Here is a 25,528-nt window from a genome sequence, read left to right as displayed (position 1 = left end):
CTGTTCACATTGATATCTGCACATCTTTTGGTTGTATATGCATGTATATAGAATATGTATTATGTATATGTATGCATACATACATGTACATATAATTCATTATTAAAGTGAGAAAGAGTGAGATACCTATAGTTTCTGGTACAAAAACAATGCACAGGCTTCAGACTGCACATTGCAATACGGTCATGTCTCTTCTCTGTACAGCAATGCTATATACCAGTGGTTTCATTTTTGACATGAAAAGTCCGACATAAATTTCTTGCGGTTCATCAGAACCAATCACTCTGTTTAAGCTTTGCAAGGCACATTAACCACATGGGAGACCTGTGACCTAAAATGAACAGGACATGTGGCCTATTCCGCCACATGGTCCAACATTTCGTGCATGGGAAGTCAGATTCTGTATGCCTATGATCCAAATAAGGAAATGTGTCGTTGGGATATCGTGTGAGCACTTTTTTTCAGCAGAGCAGCTGGGTAGTTCTATGACATTTGCTCCTGCTTCCACAAAAAAGCTGCATGCGAAACCAAGCATAAATTCTACCAGGGAGGTTAACACCTCCCCGATTCTACCCATAAACATAACCATATTCCTGACCATAATATTAATCCTCGCATCAAACTAAACATAAAACCATCTCACAACCATAACCTTAGCCCTAGATGCAAGTCTTTGGAGCAAATAATAAGACCAGAGAAATTGTTGCAAGAGCAAATGTTGTGTCATTGGGACTCAAACACACAGAAGTGACACAATGGGGTCATGTGGAAAGGCATTAGTGAAAATGGAGTGGAAATTATTTCTGCAAAAGACCATCAATAGATAGTGAGTGTAGAATGTTACACATATCCATAAAAAAAGAAAAAAAGAAAAGAAAAATAAATATGACCGACACTAAATTTTTAATGGGATCAACCGTAGGGCAAGAAATGTTTCTTTTTTTTTTTTCTTTCTTTCTATCTTTCTTTCTTTCTTTCTTTCTTTCTTTCTTTCCTGTTGATCTCAATTCAAGATTTAGATCTGCCACATGATGAGGAGGACATAGATCATGTCCCTGAATGACTCAAAAATTTGATCAGAATTCTCCTCAAAACTCTTTTGGTTCTGGAAAAAAAAAACCCCACATCCTGCTGTCCATCTTGATCTTGCTCCTAGACTTTTGAGTTGACTCAGCACATCACGGTCGGACTTGCCAAGTTCCGCTGCAGTGTGTACAATGCATTGCGTAACACCCCCATCGGAGGGGATTCCCCCTCTGGGCTATTGACACATTCTACAGTTAACTTTTCCTTATTTTTCTGTACATTGTATGAGGTACATGTAATTAATGATCAGCAATAGCCCAAAATTTGTTGTATGAAATCCTCGCTGGCGTGTTACCATTACAAAGCTCATTAAAACTTGTTCACTGTCAATTCTTTCCTGCTTTTTCGTATTTCTTTTTTCCCTTCTAGCCTATTTCTGATTGCTCTCTCCCTCTCTCTCTTTCTCTCTCTTCACTTTTTTTTTTTTGTGGGGGGGGGGGAGTAGGTAGAGACGTGTGAGGGAAAATCTAACTGTGATTTTCTTGTCTAATGCAGACACAAACTTCTTTAACTTTAACTGAAGTCTGTATGATGATATTGCTCCCAATTTAGACTCCTCTGCAGTTAAGCATGTTTTGATTTACACTAACATTTTGTCATATTTTTTTTTAATGTTGTTCACCATAAATAGAAACAGCTCTTAACCTTTACATCAAGAAAACTTTTGCTGCAACTAATTCAAACATAAACATATCATATACACCATTTGAATTCCCAGTGTTCACATTCCTGATATTTTGTTTAAGATTGCCCTTTCTTGTCATCTATTCTAGCATACATGGTCAAGATCGTACAATGTTGGGAATGTTTACATGCAAAGATTCTATTAAAATGAACACACAAACACATAGAATCTAAAAAGTTGTAATGATAATATCACACTGGCACAGTTCCAGAGACGGCGGCGTTGACCATGAGACGGCGGCGTTGACCATGTGGAAATCAGAGGCTGGGCAGATTGTAGGAAGGCGTACGGGAGTCCAACCATCCATGTTCTTCTTCCACTCTCTGAACATTTTACGTTTTTGAGATACAACGTTTTGTGGCCCCAAAAGCAATATAGACATACAGCGTATCTATATTGTAATCTGAATCTATAACCTGTTCATTTGATTTCTCAAAAAGAAAAGAGATGAAATACTGTATATGTGACCGTGCATCACAAAACAAACAAAAAGTCGCACCCCTTGATTTTACGTGAGGACTCAAAACAGGTGAAATGGGTCAACTTGGTCAATCTTGAGTTTTTCATATTTTCTGAACGAGCTATCTTCCTTCTACTTATTCTTTAGTTTGGGATCATAACACGAATGGAAAAGTGTGTTTTTAGCAGTTTTTCTACAACCCCTTTTTTGGGGAGAGTAGAATAATCAGGTATGTCTTAGATAGAGGCCCCTTTTCATTCCTTGAAATCCTTTGTACACTCTTCACTTTCAAGTCTAATAACTTTTGAAAGGATAATGCTACTGCTTTGAAAGTTGGCATCAATCATGGACAGAATGTGTTAATAGAACATGCTTAATTTCAGCTTAATCTAATAGTCCCTTCATTGCTGTTGCTCTGGTGGTGCATATCCTGTGTTTTGTCCCTTTCCTCACACAGCTAGCGCGGCTTGGTGAAAGATTAAACGCCTGAATATAGACCCCATACTTCAAAGCCTCCTTTCCCAGTTCACACTTTTCCAGAGTGTGTGCATTCTTTCCAGTATTTAGGTAGGTTAGGGGAGTCCATTTAAATTGAGTTATACATCATTTTTAAAGCTTAGATTCTGCTCTTCCAGAATCTGTCCTTAACTAAAAATCCATGTCCGGCGACTTTTTGTTTGTTTAGTGATGCACAGTCACATATCGTCTCTTGGAGAGAGAGAGAGGCAGGGACAGACAAATACAGTTGGTTGAACTTGGAATGCATGATGTAATCTCCCTTTTAGAATTAAGATGAGGGGGAATACCCACATGTGATATCACTTCGTGAATGGTGCACATTCCACAGCACAAACATGGTACAAGAATAGTTTGATATTCCGAAGGTTCGCTATTCCGAAGGTTTGATATTCTGATAGTTTGTAATCCTTCAAACGACATAAGGTTCATTATCCTCAAGGTACATCTGTTAATTCAAATATGACATAAGGTCATTATTTTGAAGGTTTCTTAATCCAAATATGAAAAAAGGTTAGGTATTTTGACAGTTTGTTGATAGGAAGCTGAAATTGAGTTTGCAATTCCGACAGCTTGATAGGAAACTGAAATTGAGTTCGCAATTTTGACAGTTTGTTGATAGGAAACTGAAATTGAATTCGCAATTCAGAAGGTTCGATCGTTCTTTTTTTTAAATTTGATTTTTAGACTAACAAATCCTTGGAATATCAAACCTCCTTTCATTTTCAAACTAATGAACCTTCAGAATAAAGAACCTTCACAATAATGCTGCAATGTTTGGTTTAACAAATCCTATTCATTTTCATTCAACAAACATCTAGGTATACAAACAGAATTTGTGTCCACTTTTGCAATGGCAAAACCTTATGTAACTGTAGGATTAACAAACCTTTGGAAAATCACCGGAGAGAATTTAGGAGAAAGAAAAATAGAGGGGGAAGGGGAGAAAGAGGAGCCCTGGGTAAGTGGTTTTTGACAAAAGAAGTCATAATGAAAGAGAGCCATCATAATAACTGGAGCCACCAGACGAAACTGGTCAATATTTGCCCGTGCTTGCAAATCACAACACACAATCTGAGAGGCGTTTTCCTGTGTTGTTGTATCGCTGATATGGTTGTTCAACACCTGATATTCCTGATCTGGTAATGGTGGCATCTCATTGTCTGTCCCAGTAAGTTTTCACTCGGATGTTGTGCGTGCGGCAAATCACACGCTAAAGTCTGTTCAGCTGACGCAGCCGTTGTCTGCACACGATTTTTTAAGGCTCCATGATACTGTACCCAAATGCGCACTGAGCTGCTCACAGAAAAATATTCCCCATGGGACTTCCCGAATAGTGTAACACCATGGTAGAGAGTCCAGGGATCCATGCAGTGTTTCTGTCCTCTGCAAAAGGGGTTCTCCAGGGCCGCCCGTGTGTGTCTTCCAGGGGCATCTTACTGGGCGTTGCTCTTGAACTCGTCAAAGATGTAAGCAGGAATGTGAGACTCAACCATCTGCAGCAGTATGAAAGAAATGACGAAATACAATCGCTGGATGCTCCTCCAAATTTCCTTGTGGCACAGACAAAATCATGATGTGAACAAGAATTTCTACGCAAAACATTATATCACTACAAAACTTATAAAAACAGGGATGTTGGTGATGATAACACAACAAAAACAATCATGATAATGATGATGATGATGATAATAGTAGTAGTAGTAGTAGTAGTAGTAGTAGTAGTAGTAGTAGTAGTAGTAGTAGTAGTAATAATAATGATAATAATAATGATAATGATAATAATGATAATAATAATTATAATCATAATAATAGTAGTAATAATAAATAATGATAACAACAAAAATAATAATAGATAACACTAACAATATTAAATAAAATCATAACCATGATCATAACAATAGTAAAAATCATCACAGTACACTGTTTTGAGTGTCCATGTGTGATACGTATGGTCCTGCTCAAAAATGCAATTTTTTTTTTTGCATGTTTTTCTACAAATTATGTTTACCATCGAAACATGCCTACAATTTACACAAGCCTTCCGTAATACGTGCTTCAATCACAGGCATCAAAGTATTTTGGCAGGGCTTGAACCCCAAATCTTCTCAAGAACTGTGCAGCACCTACAGTTCTCGCTATCGCCAATGACGTAAAAAGTACCCGGATGTAGCTTTTTCGTCAAGATTTAGTGCACTTCCTGGGCTAAGGCACTTCCGGCGCGGGGCTTATTTTGCGCAGCGCTAGCGTGCGCGTATGTGTACCTTACCTATAGTGCAGCGCCGACCACGGATACAAGTACAGTAAGCGGCTGTACCCGAGCCAGCCAGTGGCCAGGCCTGTCATACTCGTACACAGTAGCTATAGCCCGGCTCCCACTGCCCTAGGATAGCCTTGCATTAGCATGCACCACCGCACGCATACAACCTAAGCTAACACATACCGGTACATCGTACTGCTTGATCATGCGATCAATGTGCACATCACTGATCAGTCATCTCTGCATACCCTGAAAATATGCTGGAAAATATTCACCCACCTGGATATCGTCATGGAATGCCCATCTTTTTTTATTTGTTCTCTGTCGAAGTGTCGCGAAAACAATCGGGAACGAACCGTGATCTCGAACTTATCCTGTCTCCGAAGCAATTTCTTCCAAGCAAGTACTACTACTAGTAAGTCGCACGCGCACGTACTGCGCTGTGGAGTCACCCGCAAACTTCACCCAAGCGGCCACGTCACGTCTCGCATGCCAGTAAGGGACCTATTTCTGTAGAATTTGTTCATTTATTGTCGTGCGAACAAAACATTGCAGCTTCGCAGTAACAACCCATAGTCGTATTAACAGCAATTTCTTAAGAATGGAGAAATTTCAAATCATATTAAAGCTGAAATTCAAGTCGAGAAAACAGTAAGTACACGTAGAATACAGTCGGTTGTGTGTGTAAATAGCATTAGTCAGGTATCACGCGCGTACGAACGGAAGTGACTTTGCTACCGGACTATCCCATAATGCACCGTAAATGACGCTTATTAAATGAACATCCAGGTACTTTTTACGTCATTGGCGATAGCGAGAATTGTAAATCCAACTATAACTTCCATGAGCAAAGTGGTAGACTATTACAGCTGGTACCTACCTGTCTAGGCAAAGAGGCGTAGTGGACAAAGTCATCCAGGAAGGCAAGAATGCACACAACCTCCTGGGGAAGCTCAGAGGATCGGCCACTGCGGGGCAAACAGACATACAGACAAGTCAGTCAGACAGACGTACAGTCGAGAATGAACAGGCAAAAGAGAAACAGGTATACACAGTCAGAATAGAAAGTGAGAGATAAATAGATAGACAGATGGGAAAAGTGTACAGAACAAGAGAAAAAAAGACATACAGATTGACAGACAGACAGACAGACATGAGGGGAAAGAAAGAGACACACAAACATTGACATACAGGTACTGTATACAGACAGAAAAGAAAGAGATCTCGACATTCATACATACAGACAGACAGATTGATATATAGACAGGAGAAAAAGAGAAAGACACATAGATTGGCAAACATATAGACAGAAGAGGGAAAGAGAGAGAGAGAGATACTCGGATTGACAGGCAGGCAGACAGACAGACAGACAGACAATACGGACAGGTTATACCACAGGCAGGAAGGACAGAGGAGACAACATGGGGGACAGATAGACAGAAAGACAGACAGGTATATAGACAGGACAGAAATGACAGACAGACAGATTCATAGCTAGGAAAAAAATCACACTCAATGATGCCACAATTGCACACTTTAGCAATGCACACTGTGCAGGGTTTACCAGTCAGTTTAAAATGAGCACATGTAGAACTCAATCACTTACAGTGTATTACATGTAATTTATGTTCAGTACAGTGTAGTTCAGAACACCTCTTTGGACATCTTGGCTTTTTCAAAAGCAAGTTCTACATGTAGCTGACTTGTGTTTACCCATCAAGGTAATTGAAAAACAGTTTATAGAACCATTTCATAAAACAAATAATGCACAGGTTTAAGTTTGGAACACTAGTGGAGACGCAGATCACTCTAGGGTATTAGCAATGTTGTGCAACAAGCACTCGGCTGTGCCTTGTGCATGTTACACCATTTCAAAGGAATTATTTGCATTTGCAGATGAAACAAAAACCCAGCTTTAGTGCTTCAAAATAGTTCTAAAATGTGAGTTAGGGATAGAAACAACCAATGTAAAAATTTAAATCAGTATAATCAATGTTAAGTATTGTTAAATACCCAAAATGTGAACAATAGTTTATAATGAAAATGTTTCTAGACTAAACCGTCTACAGTTATGGTTTATAGAGAAAAATAAAGACATCTCCTTACATTTTGGGCTTTACTGCATAATTTTCATATGGCAGGATGTTTTATGATGCAACTGACCACACATATGCATCAAATGTGATATTTCAGACATTTCTGCTTCCATTGGTAAATACGTGTAGTACCTTGAAACATTCTCGAATACACTGCATCTCCACTAATAATGCTCTCCCACCTATGCATCATTTGTACAATATTTTCTGTGATTCCACAATGATGGGACCCATCATATCAAGCTTCAATTCACATTCAAAACTCTCTTTTTTGATACAATATGTTAATGTCATGGTGCATGCATACATACAATATGTATGTTTCTTGTTCATGGGGAACAAACCACATCACTGGTATACTTTAAAATTACATTATGTACAACTGAACGTTGGGAATTACATGATTCCAACCATTTCAGCGTGTATGCTCTGCATTCTCTGTTTCCACAATTATGGAACCAATCGCACAATGCTTCAACTAATGGATATGCCATACATTTAGTGAGTCTTAATTTTCGCAAATCGGGACTTCCCAACGTTTTTTGCGAGTGCTTAAATTCGCGATCATGGAGTACTGTACTGAACAGAGAAATATATATGTGCATCACATTCATATCGGGATCAGAGCCACTATTACCGTGTGTCTTTAATTTCGCGAAAAGCACCTGACTTACGAAATTCGCGAAAAATAAAAATCTCATGAAATATGGTGTCCAGTATTATTCAAACCCTCTTTTCCATAAAATACATTAATGTCATGGTGCCAAAATTCAAATCTACTGGGAGAACAAACTACATCACTGGCATATTTAACAACTGAACTTTGAGAATCACATGACAGTGACATACGTACTCACTTTAATATTTTACATCTACCATTTCTTTATGATGATCCTTACCACTGTTACCAGTAAAAAAAGAAAGAAAAAAAAAAAACCGAAAAGAAAGACCAAAACAATATGTAATTACACAATCCCATGCTAAACTCATGTGAAATATAATTTCTGGTGCTCCATTGAGATTCATGTAAGAGCTTGGAAATCAAGGAAACATAAAGATCATCTACGTGTATCGTAAGCTACCCATAATTACTTCATACACACAATCTTGGGGAATATCCCAAACAAATATATTATATTGTACTGTTTCATTATTGGGTATGCTCTAACTTGTAATATTCTCCTTCGGTGTTGTTTAGATAATCATGTTACATCCATGACTCTTACAACCAGAAATTTTCCTGTGCATGAAACTTTCCCAAATTTTGCAAGGAGCCAAGATTTGTGAAATTAACTTGCACACACAAGTTTTTGTCTACACATGCACTAAATGCCGGTGCTACTTCGCAAAAGTTTCACACCATGAAGAAGGCTATCCACTCCAATTTGCGAAAGTTTCATGCCGCAACTGTTTCGGGTTTAAGTTACTGTATGATGTCATTCAATTTGCAACATGCTGGCTCAGGGCCACGCTATGCTCAAAACAGGTACAAGTTTCAATAATGCATTAATAACTCTCAGCACTGTATTACTAATCATTTAACTATCCTTTCTTTCTTCATCATTGCGGTGCCTGTCATAGCTCAATACATTAGCGCTTTGATCAAAAATAGGACAATCATGATTACAAAATGTACCAAGAACTTCCCACTGCACTGTTCAGGCCGGCACTTGGAGATGAACCCAAGTTAGGGGGTGAAAAAACAATTTCATGCTACCCACAGTTGCCCAACTAGAATTGTGTGCCCACACAATATTGAAATTCCCCGGCAGTGTTGAAGTGTCTTGTAGAATTACGGTGTTAGTACTTGCAGCAATCCTTCTAAAGTTTGCAGCAATCCTTCTAAACTACTTTCGAAGTCTGTGACTTATTGTTAACAGGTTGGGGCTTACTCAGCTCATAATCATGCAGAATTTGTACATTATTTCTCTTCCATAATCACAGCTGTCTCTACTAATTAGCATCAGCATCGCAATCAAAACCAGAATGCTCATAATAATGGCATGCAGTTTGTTTTTGTGCCCAATGGCCCGAATTCACGAAGGTGGTACAAATGAAACCATGGTTTAAACCATGGACAAAAACCATGGAGCGCCAAGTGTCGCATGGAATATTTCGTTACGAAATTGGTCATTTCGTCGACAAAATGACCGCTTCTTTAACGAGATTATCATCTCGTGGACGAAATGTTCATTTAGTTACAAAATGTTGTCATTTCGTTACAAAATAATAATTTCATCGTCGAAATTACTGATTTCGTAACAAAATATTCCATGCGACACTTGGCGCTTCATGGTTTAAACCATGGTTTCATTTGTACCACCTTCGTGAATTCCGGCCAATGGGTTTGACAGCCATGAGTAACAGCTGCACTCATCTAACTGTAAAAGTGGACATTTTTGCATGAGTAATTTTACACACTCGGCTGGGTAAGATGAATTTGGCATGTTTTTAATTTCGTGGAGTCAGGTCATCACGTACTGGTACATTTGTACATATGGCATGCAAAAATATTGGCGTCCTTTCATTTTCGCTCTAGCTTCTGGTTGTGCAAAAATTTCCAAACAGCGAAAAATGTCCATTTCTACAGTATATTTTTGTCATTTCTTTGTTCATTTGCCAAATCAGGAATCCTACGCATAGAATGATAACAACTGAAACACATTGACATCATTCAGGGAACACATGTAGAACAAAAATGACATGGGATGGTCCATTCAGCACTGCCATCGAGCGGGCCAACTGTTCTACCATGAAATGCATGGATACACACATTAAATAGACATACACCCCCCCCCCCACAAACAAAGCAAAAAAAACAACAACAAAAACAAACACAATCACATACACAAAGCACATACATTGTAGATCGTGATTGTGGTTTCACTTTTGTTCTAAGACCTCAAGTCAGTGGCAGGTCCAGTGGAGTTGTGGGATTATATCAGTTTTAATTTTAAAGGCATCATATACCATTTGCAGATCAAATAAAAACCCAGCTTTCGAGCTTCAAAATAATTCTAAAATGTGAGCTACTGTAAAAGTGGAAATTTTCGCGGTGTTGAAATTTTCGCGCATTTCGCGCAACCAGAAACTAGCGCGAAAATAAAAACACGCGAATATTTTTGCTTGCCATACGTTCCTGTGCGTGATGTCTTGATTCCGCGGAATTAAAAACACACGAAACTCTTCTGACCTGGCCTAGCGCAAAAAATTAGTCGCGCGAAAATATCCACTTTTACAGTACATTGAAGGGATAGAAACAACCAATGTAAAATTGATAATCAATATTTTTCAATCAATATTAAGTATTGTTAAATCTACAAAATGTGAACAATTGTTACAATAAAATTGTTTCTAGAATAAACTGTCAACTCAGTTATGGTTTAAAGGTAGGGAATCCCATTTGCATGCCTTAAATGAAGAGTTGTATAAATACAGTGGTATGTTGAAGAGAGTATCATTTTAGAAACTCCCATAAAGTACTGAAAGTGGAAGGTAACAATTAGTACATTTCTGTTGACCATTAGATTTTGAATTGAATTTTTTTCGGGGCTCATCGTAAATTCCAGTACATTACTAGGCTACCTTTGCAGATCCATGCACTGCATGTGTGTCCATCACATATATTTTGTGAAGAATTTTCATCAAAACTTCCAAACATTTCTATATACATTCTTGCCACACACTCTATATGTTATTACATCAGCTCTTATACTTTTAGATTTGTGTTCATAGATAAAAAATACAGAAGACTGCAACAAAAAGGCTTGAGTGTGGCTGACACACAGAACTACTGAGTAGTTGAGTTTTGTGCATTATTCAAATTGTAGATAACTGTTGACTTCCAAATTTCTCAGCAGTGGCCTAAACAAGTCCCCTGAGGTTCATATTTCGTCGGTTGAGAATGATAAGGGCGTTAAGTTGTCACAAAACCCATAGTGTTCAAGACCCCCTTTTTATTCTCAACAGACGATTTAATGTTTTGCTGCATTTTGGGAGGTCTGTAAAAGGTATCCCCTACCTTTAATGAGAAAAATAGTGATATCTCCTTTTTATATTCTAGGCTATATTGCAAAATTTTTAGATGGCAGGATGTTTGCTTTGTGATGCAACTGACCTACACATATGTATCATACGTGATGACTCGGACATTTTTGAAATCACTGCTCCCAATGGCAAACAATACCTTTAGAGGAAGTAGGCAACGTGCACGGATTGAGAGATGACCGAACTGTGCCATGCTGTACCAGTGTACGAAATGACATGTTCTAGAGTGTGCCACACATGCACATCATACCGTGCCATGCCACAAATATAATACAGCCAACAGTGTACAAATTGTAGATGGTATTTGGATGTTGGGATGCTGTGCTTTTGTAAACTACACTAACATTAAAGTTGGTTATACAATAGGTATGTATTTATTAATCTTGTATTTAAAAACAACAACAACAACAAAGAATACAAAATTGGTTATCTAGATAATAATGTATCTGTGGAAAAGTGAGCAAACAAAATGGGATTCTATCGGTATTCAAACCCAATACCTCCGGATTGCCAGCCCGGTGCTCTACCGACTGAGCTAAGGAAAGCCCCAGTGCAGTGTTTGTTCTGAAACCCCTAATTCTCAATGCTCATGTGGTCAGAAACTGTAGCAGAACAACGTGTATGTGTGTGCATGACACTATAGAACAGCACATCTAGAGCATTTTGGCATTGAGAGTATTGCAAGGTCAAAAGGTTTTCCGGAGAAATTTTGTTTTTGTCTCGTTGAGTTTTTTATTTCTGTTTTTTTTTCTTTTTACCCTGGGCCGAAGTACATGTGTAAACACATAAAAAGAATTTTTAATGAAATTCATGTCTACATAGCTCTAGTCTTTGGGCAAGCTGTCCCCAAAGTGAATACTTTATAATACGATGTTATGCTTTGTGTGGTTGGCACTAGGATGAAACAAGGAAAAGTAGAAATTACGCGGTGCGTAATATATGTCCCCGCCGGAAGTAGCATTTTGTAACAAAATGTGCAATATAGGTAAAAAATCAAGGTCAAAGGTCAAAGAAGTCAAAGGTCAAAATTCTGTGTAAAAGTTTTGAAGCCCTCACCTAGTGCCATCACATAAAGCAAATGGAATCGAAATTGGGTTAGAAATGGCGAAGGAGTAGCATTTTGTAGCCAATGTACAATATAGGTCAAAAATCAAGGTCAAAGGTCAAAGAAGACAAAGGTCAAAATTCTGTGTAGAAGTTTTGAAGCCCTCACCTAGTGCTATCACATAAAGCAAACGGAATCGAAATCGGGTTAGAAACGGCGAAGGAGTAGCATTTTGTAGCAAAATGCACAATATAGGTCAAAAATCAAGGTCAAAGGTCAAAGAAGTCAAAGGTCAAAATTCTGTGTAGGAGTTTTGAAGCCCTCAACTAGTGCCATCATATAAAGCAAACGGAATCGAAATCGGGTTAGAAATGGCGAAGGAGTAGCATTTTGTAGCAAAATGTACAATATAGGTCAAAAATCAAGGTCAAAGGTCAAAGAAGTCAAAGGTCAAAATTCTGTGTAGAAGTTTTGAAGCCCTCACCTAGTGCCATCACATAAAGCAAACGGAATCGAAATCGGGTTAGAAATGGCGAAGGAGTAGCATTTTGTACCAAAATGTACAATATAGGTCAAAGGTCAAGGTCAAAGGTCACAACTGAAATTCTGTGTAGAAGTTTTAAAGCTCCCATGTAGTGCTATCATATAAAGCAAACAGAATCAAAATTGGCTCATAAATGACAGAGAAGTAGCAAATTGAACATTTTGATCACACACGGACGCACACACGGACGGACGCACGGACGGACGCACGGACACACACACGTACGGCGCCCGTTTCATAGTCCCCTGCTCGAACTCGTTCGGCGGGGACAATTATTAGGGAGCAGACTTAACCCTATTTTAACTGAGGGGGGGGGGGTCAATTTGAGCCCCCCCCCCCTCGACATTTCACGCAATGATTCCGCAACGTGCAAAGATTTTGCTGCATCGGTTCATGACATTTTTCATTGAAGTCTTCCGCATATTTTGAGATCAAATTTGCAATGTCCGGGTACACCATTCTGAAGTTATGTAATATTTTGCATATGCATGTCAACCCGAAAATGGCTCAAATTCATGATATCGTGTGCAAATCCAATGCAAATTGTGTTTTCTGGTAAAATTGATATAAATTAGATTATTTCAACTTTTAACCATTGAAATTAATCAATTTTAATGTAGATAAGCTTGAAAACGTGCCTGCAACAAATTTTAGCCAAAAAACAATAGAAAACAAAAGGTCGAAAAAAAACAATGAAATAAATAAGAAATTAATAAAACAATAAAAAACTAAAGAAACTGATTTTGATTGTGCTATTTCTTAAAAGAAAATTGTTCATTGTGTCTTGAGGAACTCTTACACAAAAATTTAGGAATCCTTCAGTCTCTTTCATAGAGTTATAGGTGAAAATATGATTTCATGCGTAAATTTGCATAATTAATTTACTAAAAATAGAAAATCAAAATTTTTCTTTTGTATGACCATGTAATCTTGTAGTTGACATCCGGCTCTATGTTCAGGCAAAATTTTGCGGCGATTGCGTGATCGGCGATCGCGTGATCAGCGGCCGAGATCTGAAGGGGGGGGGGGGGGTAAAAACTTGGTCTCAAATAGCCCAGTTAAGATACATGTAGGGTTAAAAGACATGGATTGGACCAAGAGGAACCAAAAGGCTTTGCCTCTTTTGGAGGACTCACCCAGCCGCCGTGGACTCCACCAGGGACCTGACGTACTGCCCGAGCAGGGCCAGGAACTGGTCCGTGTTCTCCGAGTGGAACTGCTTGAGGAGGGACAGCGTCCCGACGATGAAGGGCGGGCCGTCGATGGGATCCTTGGGCAGCTTGCCAATGATGCTCCCTGATCGGTTATTAAAGAAAGGGATGGTAAATGACGTCCTCACCTCCAATGACACTACCTATAATCCCTCTCCAACTACACGTAGCACTCGGTATCCCTCCCACTAAGGATGAGCTGAATTCGCTATGAAAAACATGCATTTCCCATGGACACCTGCCCATGAATACTTAGGCCTAGTCTATGACTTTATTTATGTGCTACGTTCGCAAACCCGACTCCGGCGACGGCATGCCAACTTCGCATATTCCGCTTGAGAGCACAAACCCGCCCAAACCGATCGACAATTCACCAGATGCCACCAGTACAATGAAAGCATTTCTCGCAGTTATGGTCCTCTCAAATATAGCTTGCATTTTATGTGGTGATTGACTAGCAAGTTGCGTTCCTTGCTGAATTTGTGTGTAAATTCTAAGTTTCTGTCACTATTTTGTGTGCAAAAGGCATGCTATTTTACAATAATGTAGTTCCTAACCCTAGCAATCACAGATTTGTCATAAAATTTACATCAAAGCAAAGTTTGGCATTTTCTCTACAACTTTGCTCACTACAAGTCCAACTTAACAGAAATCTATAAAAAATTACATGGATTTGAAAAACAGAATGTTTTCTCAAAGCATGACTACATTGGTGTCTCAGAATAATGTGGCAAACAGGGGTTTCCATCATGGCACATAAAGAGTTAATGGGTCAAAACATAACACAGAGACTATCACAGAGACAAATGTACAGGTACATGCAGGTCCTGGATACAATGGAAAAAACACAAAACAAAAACAGAGTATACGCAACATGCCTCCTGCAAAGGAACTGCCACTAGATGAGCAAGGCGTTAAAAAGCAAACAGAACAGCATTGGGCTTCAATAAATTTGGACTAAAGATTCGGGAAGACCTCATGATATAATGTACACATTGGCAAGTTATAACCCTTTTTGTGCCGAGGGACTTTGGACAGTGTGTACACCTGCTATGGGATCTTCTGTGCCAATCTGCACTCAAAGCGCAAAGGGTTAACAAAATATTGGGAAGTCATTTGCAAAGGGCTTTCATTTTGACATACTGTATACCGAGCGTCTGAAATAGAGCCGCAAATACATTATATGTAGGCTTGCTGTACAATAATCTCACACCATTGGGCTCTCTTTGTGGGATTGAAGTGAAAGGATACTCCGTGTGAGTGAAAATAAAAAGAGTGAACTTAGACTAATCAGTGTATATAAAGGATTCATTAAAAATCAGACAATAATGGAAAGATGGCTTTGGGAAGTCTCATGTTTTCAAAGAAGAGTGGTATCAGTCAAGGACACACTTTGCAAATGTGGAAACTTTCATGTAGTGTTTGACTTTGGAAAATGTTTTAGTTTGAGATTCTAGAGCAGGAATAAAACTATTCATTTGTTTGTACAACACAGTGTACATTTTCTTTTTTTCTGAGTGAATTCACTATAATAAGTAGCAATTTGACTGTAATTAAAACAAACACAATTCAGCTATACATGACTGAGCAACAAATCTGGTAGTTGTGCAAAAGTTGCCACTTTTACAGTATGTGAGGTGATACTGTATACTATTTATCTCAAACTATTCTATAGTTGTAATAATTTTGTAAAATTCCTGTCTTAAAAGGGAGACCTGTGACAAATATTACATTATTGTCGAAACACTAATATCAATAACTCTACATACGAACCAATAGGAGAGTAGTAAGATCATGACACCATCGTGTCCACAAGCAACTTGGGCATGCGATTGTATACAAATGATGCACAGGATAGAGTGCGTTAGTGGAGATGTAGAGCACTCAAGGGTATTTACAATTGTGAAACATGCACGAGGCGAAGCCGAGTGCATGTTGCACTACATTGTAAATACCCGAGAGTGAGCTGCATCTCCACTAACGCCACGAAATAATCCTGTGCATCATTTGTTTCATAAAATGGGTCGAAAACTAACAGCATTTTTCACGTACCTTTGTGGGTCAATACCAGTCAGCTACATGTAGCACTCTCTCAAGAGTCAAGATGTCCGAAGATGTTCGTCCCAAACATTTACGCACGTCGCACTCGGAAATCCCGCACATATACAAAATGTGTAAGTACTGTATTACGTATAAGAGTATACGTACGCCACACACGTTATGCACACAAGAAAGGCCGGCCGGCAGCCCGAACTAGAAGTTGTTTACAGGATTGACAGCGCATATAGTAGCGCGCGACGCACTTGTAACAGCTGATTGAGTGCGCACTGCTAGTGTAAACATTGTAACGTCAGGCCGTGCATGTTAGTGAGAAATTAATGCACGCACACGTGACTCATTTCAGCGCTTCCAATTGGCTACATTCTTGAACCCATTTTATAATAACTGATGTCGCAAGTTTGTGAAAACATATTTGGCATTTTCATATCTCAGCTTTTGATACTTTTCTGTCTGATTTCAGTAAAATCTCTATTACGCTGTTCATATGTATACTCTGTATGTGGAACACAACGTGAAACACAGGGAGGGGAGAATGAAGCCACAACGACAGAACAGAAAGATGGTCATTAAAAAAACATGAACACAAGATTTTAGCAAGCTCCGGGCTCAACAAGTCTCTTGAAGTTTTCCCATAAACTTCCCCTGCAGAGCAACAGGATGTAAAGACATTTCTTTTTTTATAGGATTCCTGTCACTTCCTGAGGCTTTGTCATCAGGCCGAAGTCTGCTGATACAACGAAAGCAAGTCTATTGACAGAAGCTACCTTTTGACCTTTGACCTTGGGAGGTGGACTCACCTACTGTCTTGACGTACTGGAGCTTGGGCAATTGGGAGACGACAAAGAGGAAGGTGAAGAGGGAGAAGTAGGGCAACCTCTTGGTGGTAATGTAGATCTGAGAAGGACAGGAAAAAAAGTATTTAAAAACGTTTCAACATTCAACATTTCAACATTTCAACATTTCAATAAAACAACCTTGAGCAGCAGTCACACACACAAAAGACATCACGACATGTATCAATTTGCCACCGTTCACACACGGCCCAGAGAAAATCACTTGGCTACAGATGAAGAATCTTTGAAGAAGCTTTGAAGAAGCTTTGAATCTTCTAGACAGTGCACACGCCAAATAAACAGTGACAGGAGCGTGGACCTACACAATTGCACATGTACAAGTACGTGTAGTGTGGTGAGTTGCATCATGGAATTTTAACCCGTTGAGGATGAGTCCCGAGTATACTCGCGCTGGTGTCCTGTGGGAAACGCGTGTTGTAGCAAAATCAGCCCGTCCTCAACGGGCTAAAAATTGTTCATTGTGCAAATGGCGATAATACAGTGAGACCTCACCTTGGCTAGGGGATTTCCGATCCCGGCGCACTCCAGGTAGGAGGAGAGCTCGTACATGAGGGGGTTGTCTTCCTTGGGGTAAGGTCGGGTGGGGTCCTGGTAGTGGACCTCCACGTCTGTCATCAGGCTCCTGGATGCATAGAGGAGGGTACATGATTATGTAACAGTACCCATTCTTCTTCTTTCCCTCCCCTTCTTTCTCAGTCTTTCTGTTCCCCCCTCCTTTTTGTATATCTGCCCCCCTCCTTTTTGTATATCTGCCCCCCCCCTCTCTGTCCATCATCACGACCACTCTCAATCTCTCATCATCTACTATATAATCTGTTATTTTCGTGAGGGTTTAATTTTTGCATATTTCCCAAATCACCGTTGGATTGTGAATTCAACACCACGCAAAAAATTTCTACATGCGGTAGGGTAATAGTGCACTTATGATAGCATCTGCATCAGTTCGCCAAAACAGCATCTCGCGAAAATGTCTATGACTTTCTCATTTGCAAAAATATCTGTGTGCAAATATAACATTGTAGACAGTATTCGTGAGCAGGTTTAGGCTAACTTCCATACTTACCACATGCACACTACATTCCTTCTGGTACGCAAAAAGACACATACATCATTTGTTTTACAGAATGGAAACAAAATTTTGCCTAATCTCTATTATTTTTTAAATCGTATTTCTGACAAACTGCAAGTCTTTTTTTTTTTTGGCTTGCCATAGATGAAACCATGCATCAGTATACAAATGACGCACAGGTCTGAGTGCGTCAGTCAGAATTGTGTGCATAAGGTAACTATGGAATGCTTAACCCACGAGGCGAAGCCGAGAGGGTTTAGGCTAAATTCATAGTTACCGGATGCACACTATATTCCGACTGACCCACGAAAAGACATGTGCGTCATCTGATTTATAGAATGGGTAATTTTCTTGCCAAAAACCCCTTTTTCTATCGTGTTACCCAATGACAAAATTACTGGATGCATTTCCTTTTGGCTTGGCATACACATACCATGCATCAGTTTTTACTGGACGCACGGCCAGCCATGCATCAGTAAATACTGATGCATGGTTGTTTTAGCCAATACGCGTCTCGTACTGGGTGCGCGAACGCTTGTTTAGTGCGCGAATCTTTGTTACAAGTACGCGTACTCTTGCTACAAGTGCGCGATAACATGTTTACCACTGTGACTCAGCGTGCGACCAGTAAAAACCAACACATAGCTCTTGACCAATGAGATCGCAGGATTCTCGCTACCCATTCTATAATAATTACTGATGCACGAAAATTGTTACTATACACCATGTACATGGTACTGATACATGGCTAGCCGTATCTTGCCAAGCATGCGAACACGGGCTACTTGTTATTATTGTATGAATGACCCCTAACAAAAAAGTCCTGTGGTACTCCCTGTGGTACTTGTCGGTACCACACAATGTACCACACACTTGTAATGTTACCACAGGAACTGTGTGGTACTGTACCACAGGCTTGTAGGGTACTCCCTGTAGTACTTGTCAGTACCACACAATGTACCACATAAATAAATGTTACCACAGGAACTGTGTGGTACTGTTTTACAGGCTCATGTGGTACTCCCTGTGGTACTGGTTGGTACCACACAATGTACCACACAAATATATGTTAACACAGGAACTGTGTGATACTGTGTCACAGGCTCGTGTGGTACTCTGGGATGTACCACAGGGCAGTACCACAGGACATTACCACAGGAAAGTACCACAGGACAGTACCACAGGACAGTACAACAAGACAGTATACACACAAATTGTCCTGTGGTATTTTGGGACGTATACCACACAACAGTACCACATGAATTGTCCTGTGGTATTTTGGGACATACCACATGAGAGTACAACAGGAAAGTACCACAGGATAGTACCACAGGACAGTACCACACGACTTGTTCTGTGGTATTTTAGGACGTACCACAGGACAGTACCACAGGGCAGTTCCACAGGACAGTACCACAGGAAAATACCACAGGATAGTACCACAGGACAGTACCACAGGAATTGTCCTGTGGTATTTTGGGACATACCACAGGACAGTACCACAGGATAGTACCACATGACAGTACTTCACGACTTGTCCTGTGGTATTTTGGGACGTACCACAGGACAGTACCACAGGGCAGTACCACAGGACAGTACCACAGGGCAGTACCACAGGACAGTACCACAGGAAAGTACCACAGGATAGTACCACAGGACAGTACCACACGACTTGTCCTGTGGTATTTTGGGACGTACCACAGGGCAGTATCACAGGACAGTACCACAGGACAGTACCACACGACTTGACCTGTGGTATTTTGGGACGTACCACAGGACAGTACCACAGGACAATACCACAGGGCAGTACCACAGGAAAGTACCACAGGATAGTACCACAGGACAGTACCACACCACTTGTCCTGTGGTATTTTGGGACGTACCACAGGACAGTACCACAGGGCAGTACCACAGGACAGTACCACAGGACAGTACCACAGGAAAGTACCACAGGACAGTACCACACGACTTGTCCTGTGGTATTTTGGTACGTACCACAGGGCAGTACCACAGGACAGTACCACAGGAAAGTACCACAGGATAGTACCACAGGACAGTACCACACGACTTGTCCTGTGGTATTTTGGGACATACCACAGGACAGTACCACAGGATAGTACCACAGGACAGTACTTCACGACTTGTCCTGTGGTATTTTGGGACGTACCACAGGACAGTACCACAGGGTAGTACCACAGGACAATACCACAGGGCAGTACCACAGGACAGTACCACAGGAAAGTACCACAGGATAGTACCACAGGACAGTACCACACGACTTGTCCTGTGGTATTTTGGGACGTACAACAGGGCAGTACCACAGGACAGTACCACAAGATAGTACCACAGGACAGTACCACACGACTTGTCCTGTGGTATTTTGGGACATACCACAGGACAGTACCATAGGAATTGTCCTGTGGTATTTTGGGACGTACCACAGGACAGTACCACAGGATAGTACCACAGGACAGTACCACACGACTTGTCCTGTGGTATTTTGGGACGTACCACAGGACAGTACCACAGGGCAGTACCACAGGACAATACCACAGGAAAGTACCACAGGATAGTACCACAGGACAGTACCACATGACTTGTCCTGTGGTATTTTGGGACGTACCACAGGACAGTACCACACGAATTGTCCTGTGGAATTTTGGGATGTACCACAGTACAGTACGACAGGAATTCCTGTGGTAATTTTCGATGTATACCACAGGAGAGTACCACAGGAACTGTCCAAAATCCCACAGGAAAATCATAATATGGTGCTATTCCACACAGAAGTACCACACAGTAGATTAAATTTGTAAGTACCAGAGAAAAATGCTACAGGATATTCTTTTTTTTTTTCTTAACATTTTATACCAGAGGACTATCACATCAGGAGAATATCAAACAGCAGTACCACACAGGAGTACCACACAGGAAAATTGTAAGGCAGAATCAACTGAAATCTATAACAAAAATACAAACAAAAAAGCACATATTAATATTCCTCAATTATTTGATAGATGACTTATGCTGTGAATTATAACAATTGATTTGCCATTACTTATCCTGTCCTATACTCCTACAGTATTACCTATTTAGTGAAAGTGCTGATGTAAAGCATGAGAAATTTCATAAGGACTTCTGTGGTACTCCTGTGGTACTCCTGTGGTACTCCTGTGGTACAAATTTTTACATAGCTCATGAATATTCATAAAAAGCACTCTAGATTTTAGAAAATACATATATGACTTAAAAAGTCAAAGTATTAATGATGGAACTTACTTTGAACTTTATGAAAGATTGTCTAATTATGTTATGTTATTCCCAATATCATAGATATCATTATGAAAGTGTAATTTCATATCTTGATAATAAAGTATAATCGAGTTAGTAACCATGCCTTAATGCTTTACGGATAGACGGCCATATATATGTGTACTGATACGGTCGATGGCTACCTAGGAATAGAATATGACTATATAGATCTATTATAGGACTAGATTGGCACTTGGCCATTAGACTCTCGTTTGAGGTTATATGTTAGGAGTAGGACAGGTTATTAAGTAGGGCCATGTTTGTCCTGAAATCCATCACTCACCTATCACGAATATTCCTTGATATGTGGCTAAAATTCTCCCAGATTTTTTTTTTTTCGATCTATCCTGTGTGGTACTCTCCTGTGGTACTATGGAAATGCTGTGTGGTACTGCCCTGTGGTAATGCTGTGTGGTAATGATCGACCTGTGGTACTGTCCTGTGGTACTGTCCCAAAATACCACAGGACAGTTCCTGTGGTACTGTTCTGTGGTACTAGTCCTGTGGTACTGCCCTGTGGTACGTCCCAAAATACCACAGGAATTCCTGTGGTACTGCCCTGTGGTACGTCCCAAAATACCACAGGAATTCCTGTGGTACTGTCCTGTGGTACTGTTCTGTGGTACCGGTCCTGTGGTACTTTCCTGTGGTACTGCCCTGTGGTACGTCCCAAAATACCACAGGAATTCCTGTGGTACTGTCCTGTGGTATGTCCCAAAATACCACAGGACAATTCCTGTGGTACTGTCCTGTGGTACTTTCCTGTGGTACTGTCCTGTGGTACTGTCCTGTGGTACCGTCCTGTGGTAATTACCACAGGAGTACCACAGGACTTTTTCGTAAGGGACAAGCCATCTCTTGCTATTGCTTAAAGTGTGTGAACTCTTTGTTACAAGTACTTAAAGGGGGCATAGTTTTGGTTGAGACCTAACTTCAGGTTTCTGATATTTTTTGGTGAGATAATTAATGAGACACCTCTCATGAAATAGTATGAAAGAGCATGTACATGTACATGTAATTCCAAGAGGGATTCAACATTTATTTGATGAAAATCAGCTTAAAAATGGCTGCGATATCCAAAAAAAGGGCATTCCTAATAAAAGCAGGACCCACCTATTATCAAGATCACTTTGTTTTACTTTGATTTTGGATGTCTCAGCAATTCCCAAACCGATTTTCATCTAACAAACTTTGAAGTCCTCTTAAAATGGTATGCTCTGAACTATTTCATAAGTGGTTTCTTGGTATCTCACAAAAAGTTAAAAGCCCAATTCTCATCTCCACCAATACTATACAATCCCTTTAAAACATGTACATGTATACTGTGTCTATCACCAGTAATCAAGCATGCTGCCGCTAAAAATTGATATATGGCTCACGAACAATGGTTTGCAGGATTTATTCAACCTTTTCAATAGTTTTCTTGTCATGTCTGATTCGTTTTGTCTGATTGTCTCTCTTTTTCTCTCTAGGGCTGCGTTAATCGACTCGTCTTACCCATGTTTGAAACACATTTCAGTACCCACTACCCACATCAAGACGCATTTTGGATTGCGTCTGATCTCGAGTTGTTGCCTCTTGTCACTATTCGGCCCCATTGTGCAGTTTGACCAGAGCAAAGATGCGGAGTCGGCAGTGGTTGGTGTGGGCGGGACCAAGCTACAAATGCATCTCAAAAAGACTGTGCGAAAGTCGTTTCCGAAGAAACGCATTCATGTAGCTCAAATGCATTTGCGATCGCACATTTTTCAGTGTTTCACAAAGGCGTTTCTAACCCCATAATTGAAAACAGCTTTGCACTTTTTTATCATCTGCCAAAATCTCCCTGAGGGTTGTTTGGAAACCCTACTTCTATGCTAGAAGTGAGGTGATACACACTAACACCCCCCCCCCCTCGTCTTTCTTTCGCACACTATCCAGTACACCTCATCAGCAGTCTTTGTCTGTCTGTCTACAAATATGTATCTCTGTTCATCTTTGCTACCAGGCTAGATGACAGGTACAGTATGTACATGTACTCTTTCAATATCAAATGGTTTCCTGTGGCATCGATCTTTTAATACTCCCCACAAAAGAGGAAGCAACAAATTTTGTATTGCCATTGAAGATCAGATTACAAGAGTGACAAGGCAATTATTAAAACATGAAAATATTTCCCCCCCCCCCAAAAGAAAAAAGGACAAAAAGTAGTCACATCGCACACAAGCTCAACATGTACATGTAGGAGCAACTGCAGGCCGATGACATGTTCAAAAGGTTCATAAATAATGACAACTTTAACTGTCTGTGGGAAGTTTCTGAGGCCTTGGAGGGAAATGTTAGCAGGCCGAAAATGTGAGCCATGGTGCATGGGTGACTAAGCATTTTTTAGGCCCGACAGAATCGCATATACCATTAATATCCTGATTTTTAGATTTAAATGATGTTCCTATGATATCCTGATTTGTAGATTTAAATGATGTTTCTATGATAGGCCTGACAGAATCGCATAACATTAATAACCTGATTTGTAGATTTTAATGATGTTTCTATCATATCCTGATTTGTAGATTTAAATGATGTTTCTATGATGCAATGCACCTTCAGGATTAGTGTGTGCATACATGTGTGTCACACACACACACACACACACACACACATATACAGTATTCATCGCATAATCGGGCATCTGATAATCGGGAACCTCGCTTAAATGACATACGCTTCCCAGAAACATTTCCAGTGCATGTTATTTTCACTGGATAATCGGGCGGGGACCTCTGATAAACGGGACAATTTTTCTTCAAGCGATCTTTGATTTTGTTGATATTTTACACAAAAAATCTACCAAAATACCACAACAATATTTCAAAGATTCCCTATCAGTTGTCGTTTACATCGAACTTACAAAGCAAGCTTCGGACTGGTGTGTTTTGACCTCCGTCCATCCAGTACACGTACATTTCAGCTCGCTGCCCGTCTTCGCTTTTCTGTACATGTGTATATATGGCGAGCTAGATCGCTACATATTGACAACACATGTACAGTGCAGTGATCGCGGCAAGTAAACAATCAATCCGTGATGATTGAATGATTGAAGGACTTTTCATTGACATTCCCACATCAGTTCTGGGTAATCATTTCCCATGGTTGTGGATATGTATTTATACGGAACGCAATACGTGTCCAAGAATTCTACGAATGTTTTTAAAGAAAGTGCTAGCTTTTAATCCACATATTTTGTGTTCGAAGAGAGGTGACAGAAGAAGAACCCGGTTGCGATTACTCTACATCATTGCGAGAATGCAGGGAGAGCTAGAGGGTCGCGCCGAGGGGTAGCGTGGTTGTGTATTCATGTACATGTACAGTATGTCAGTATGCATGTGTGTGTGTGTGTGTGTGTTGTGCACTACATGTACATGTCGTATGCCGTTAGTGTATGGTGAGTGCTCATCGCGAAATCGGGCACCCCGCTTAAAGGGGCCGTGTTTGCTACTCCCAACCTGTCCCGATTATGCGATGAATACTGTACTGCTATTTAAAGCTTCTGACCACACGAGCATTGAGAATTAAGGGTTTCTGGGATGAACACTGAACTAGGGCTTTCTATAGCTCAGTCGGTAGAGCACTGGGCTAGCAATCAGGAGGTCTCGGGTTCGAATCCTGATGGAATCCCATTTTCTTCGCTCATTTTTCCATTAAAAAATTATATTCATTTCTGGTCAGTTTCCCTCTGTTTGTGTTTGTTTATGTAATTTCAGCAACTTTCCAATATTTGGGTAAAGATGCCCCAAAGCACTGTAACATCAGCATCAAATCAAACCAAATTCATTACTCCAATGTGTTTATACACCTGTAAGTGTGTGAATCAAGATGTGCTGCTCATTGAAATGACAGAGTTTTATCAAGCCCTTAAAGTGCGTCTGCACTGGCAAGAAACATGTCTAGCGCCATCATAAGGCTCATTTTTCTCTGTGGTGCCCAGCATTTCCCCCATAATGCCAAGCGGCGTGCAGCAATTAACCCCTTCCACACTGAATTCTGAAATCCCCATAGACTTAACACACAGACCACCAGGTTCCCGTAGGGGATGGCCTCACAGCGCAGCGGCTTGCTTCGATCCCGCATTATGCGCAGTCCAGTGCATAGTATGTATACCATGATCGATGGTACATCCCATGGTTATGCGTACGTTGTCACGTAAATCACTTCGCGATCTGTTCGGTGCTTTCAAACACTGTCTTCAACTCTCAGATCGTTTATTCTGATCTTTGTGTCGAACTTCAATCTGCGTGCCATTATG

At 40.3% G+C, this 25,528-nt stretch overlaps 1 protein-coding gene across 1 annotated transcript; it reads right to left on the bottom strand.

The window, feature by feature from the left end:
• Nucleotides 1–3,104: 3,104 nt before the first annotated feature.
• LOC140234507 (WASH complex subunit 5-like) lies at nt 3,105–17,484 on the bottom strand. Its single transcript, XM_072314548.1, has 5 exons — nt 17,358–17,484; nt 16,809–16,905; nt 13,876–14,035; nt 5,888–5,975; nt 3,105–4,243 (listed from the first exon to the last, which is right to left on the bottom strand). Exons 1-5 carry the CDS (start codon nt 17,478–17,480, stop codon nt 4,184–4,186), a joined length of 528 nt encoding a protein of 175 aa, XP_072170649.1. The 5' UTR covers nt 17,481–17,484; the 3' UTR covers nt 3,105–4,183.
• Nucleotides 17,485–25,528: the final 8,044 nt, after the last annotated feature.

Source organism: Diadema setosum, chromosome 10 (assembly GCF_964275005.1).
Source record: "Diadema setosum chromosome 10, eeDiaSeto1, whole genome shotgun sequence".
Taxonomy (NCBI): Eukaryota; Metazoa; Echinodermata; class Echinoidea; order Diadematoida; family Diadematidae; genus Diadema; species Diadema setosum.
Note: the sequence above shows the minus strand (reverse complement) of the source record. Positions and strands in the feature narration are given on the sequence as shown.

What these genes read in the sequence shown, in the direction of transcription:
- LOC140234507 (XM_072314548.1), bottom strand. Translation starts at nt 17,480, where the DNA reads ATGACAGACGTGGAGGTCCACTACCAGGACCCCACCCGACCTTACCCC. An exon ending in CCAGTACGTCAAGACAGTAG is followed by an intron (nt 14,036 to 16,808) that starts GTGAGTCCACCT and finishes ATAACCGATCAG; the next exon opens with GGAGCATCATTGGCAAGCTG. An exon ending in ACGCCTCTTTGCCTAGACAG is followed by an intron (nt 4,244 to 5,887) that starts GTAGGTACCAGC and finishes ATACTGCTGCAG; the next exon opens with ATGGTTGAGTCTCACATTCC.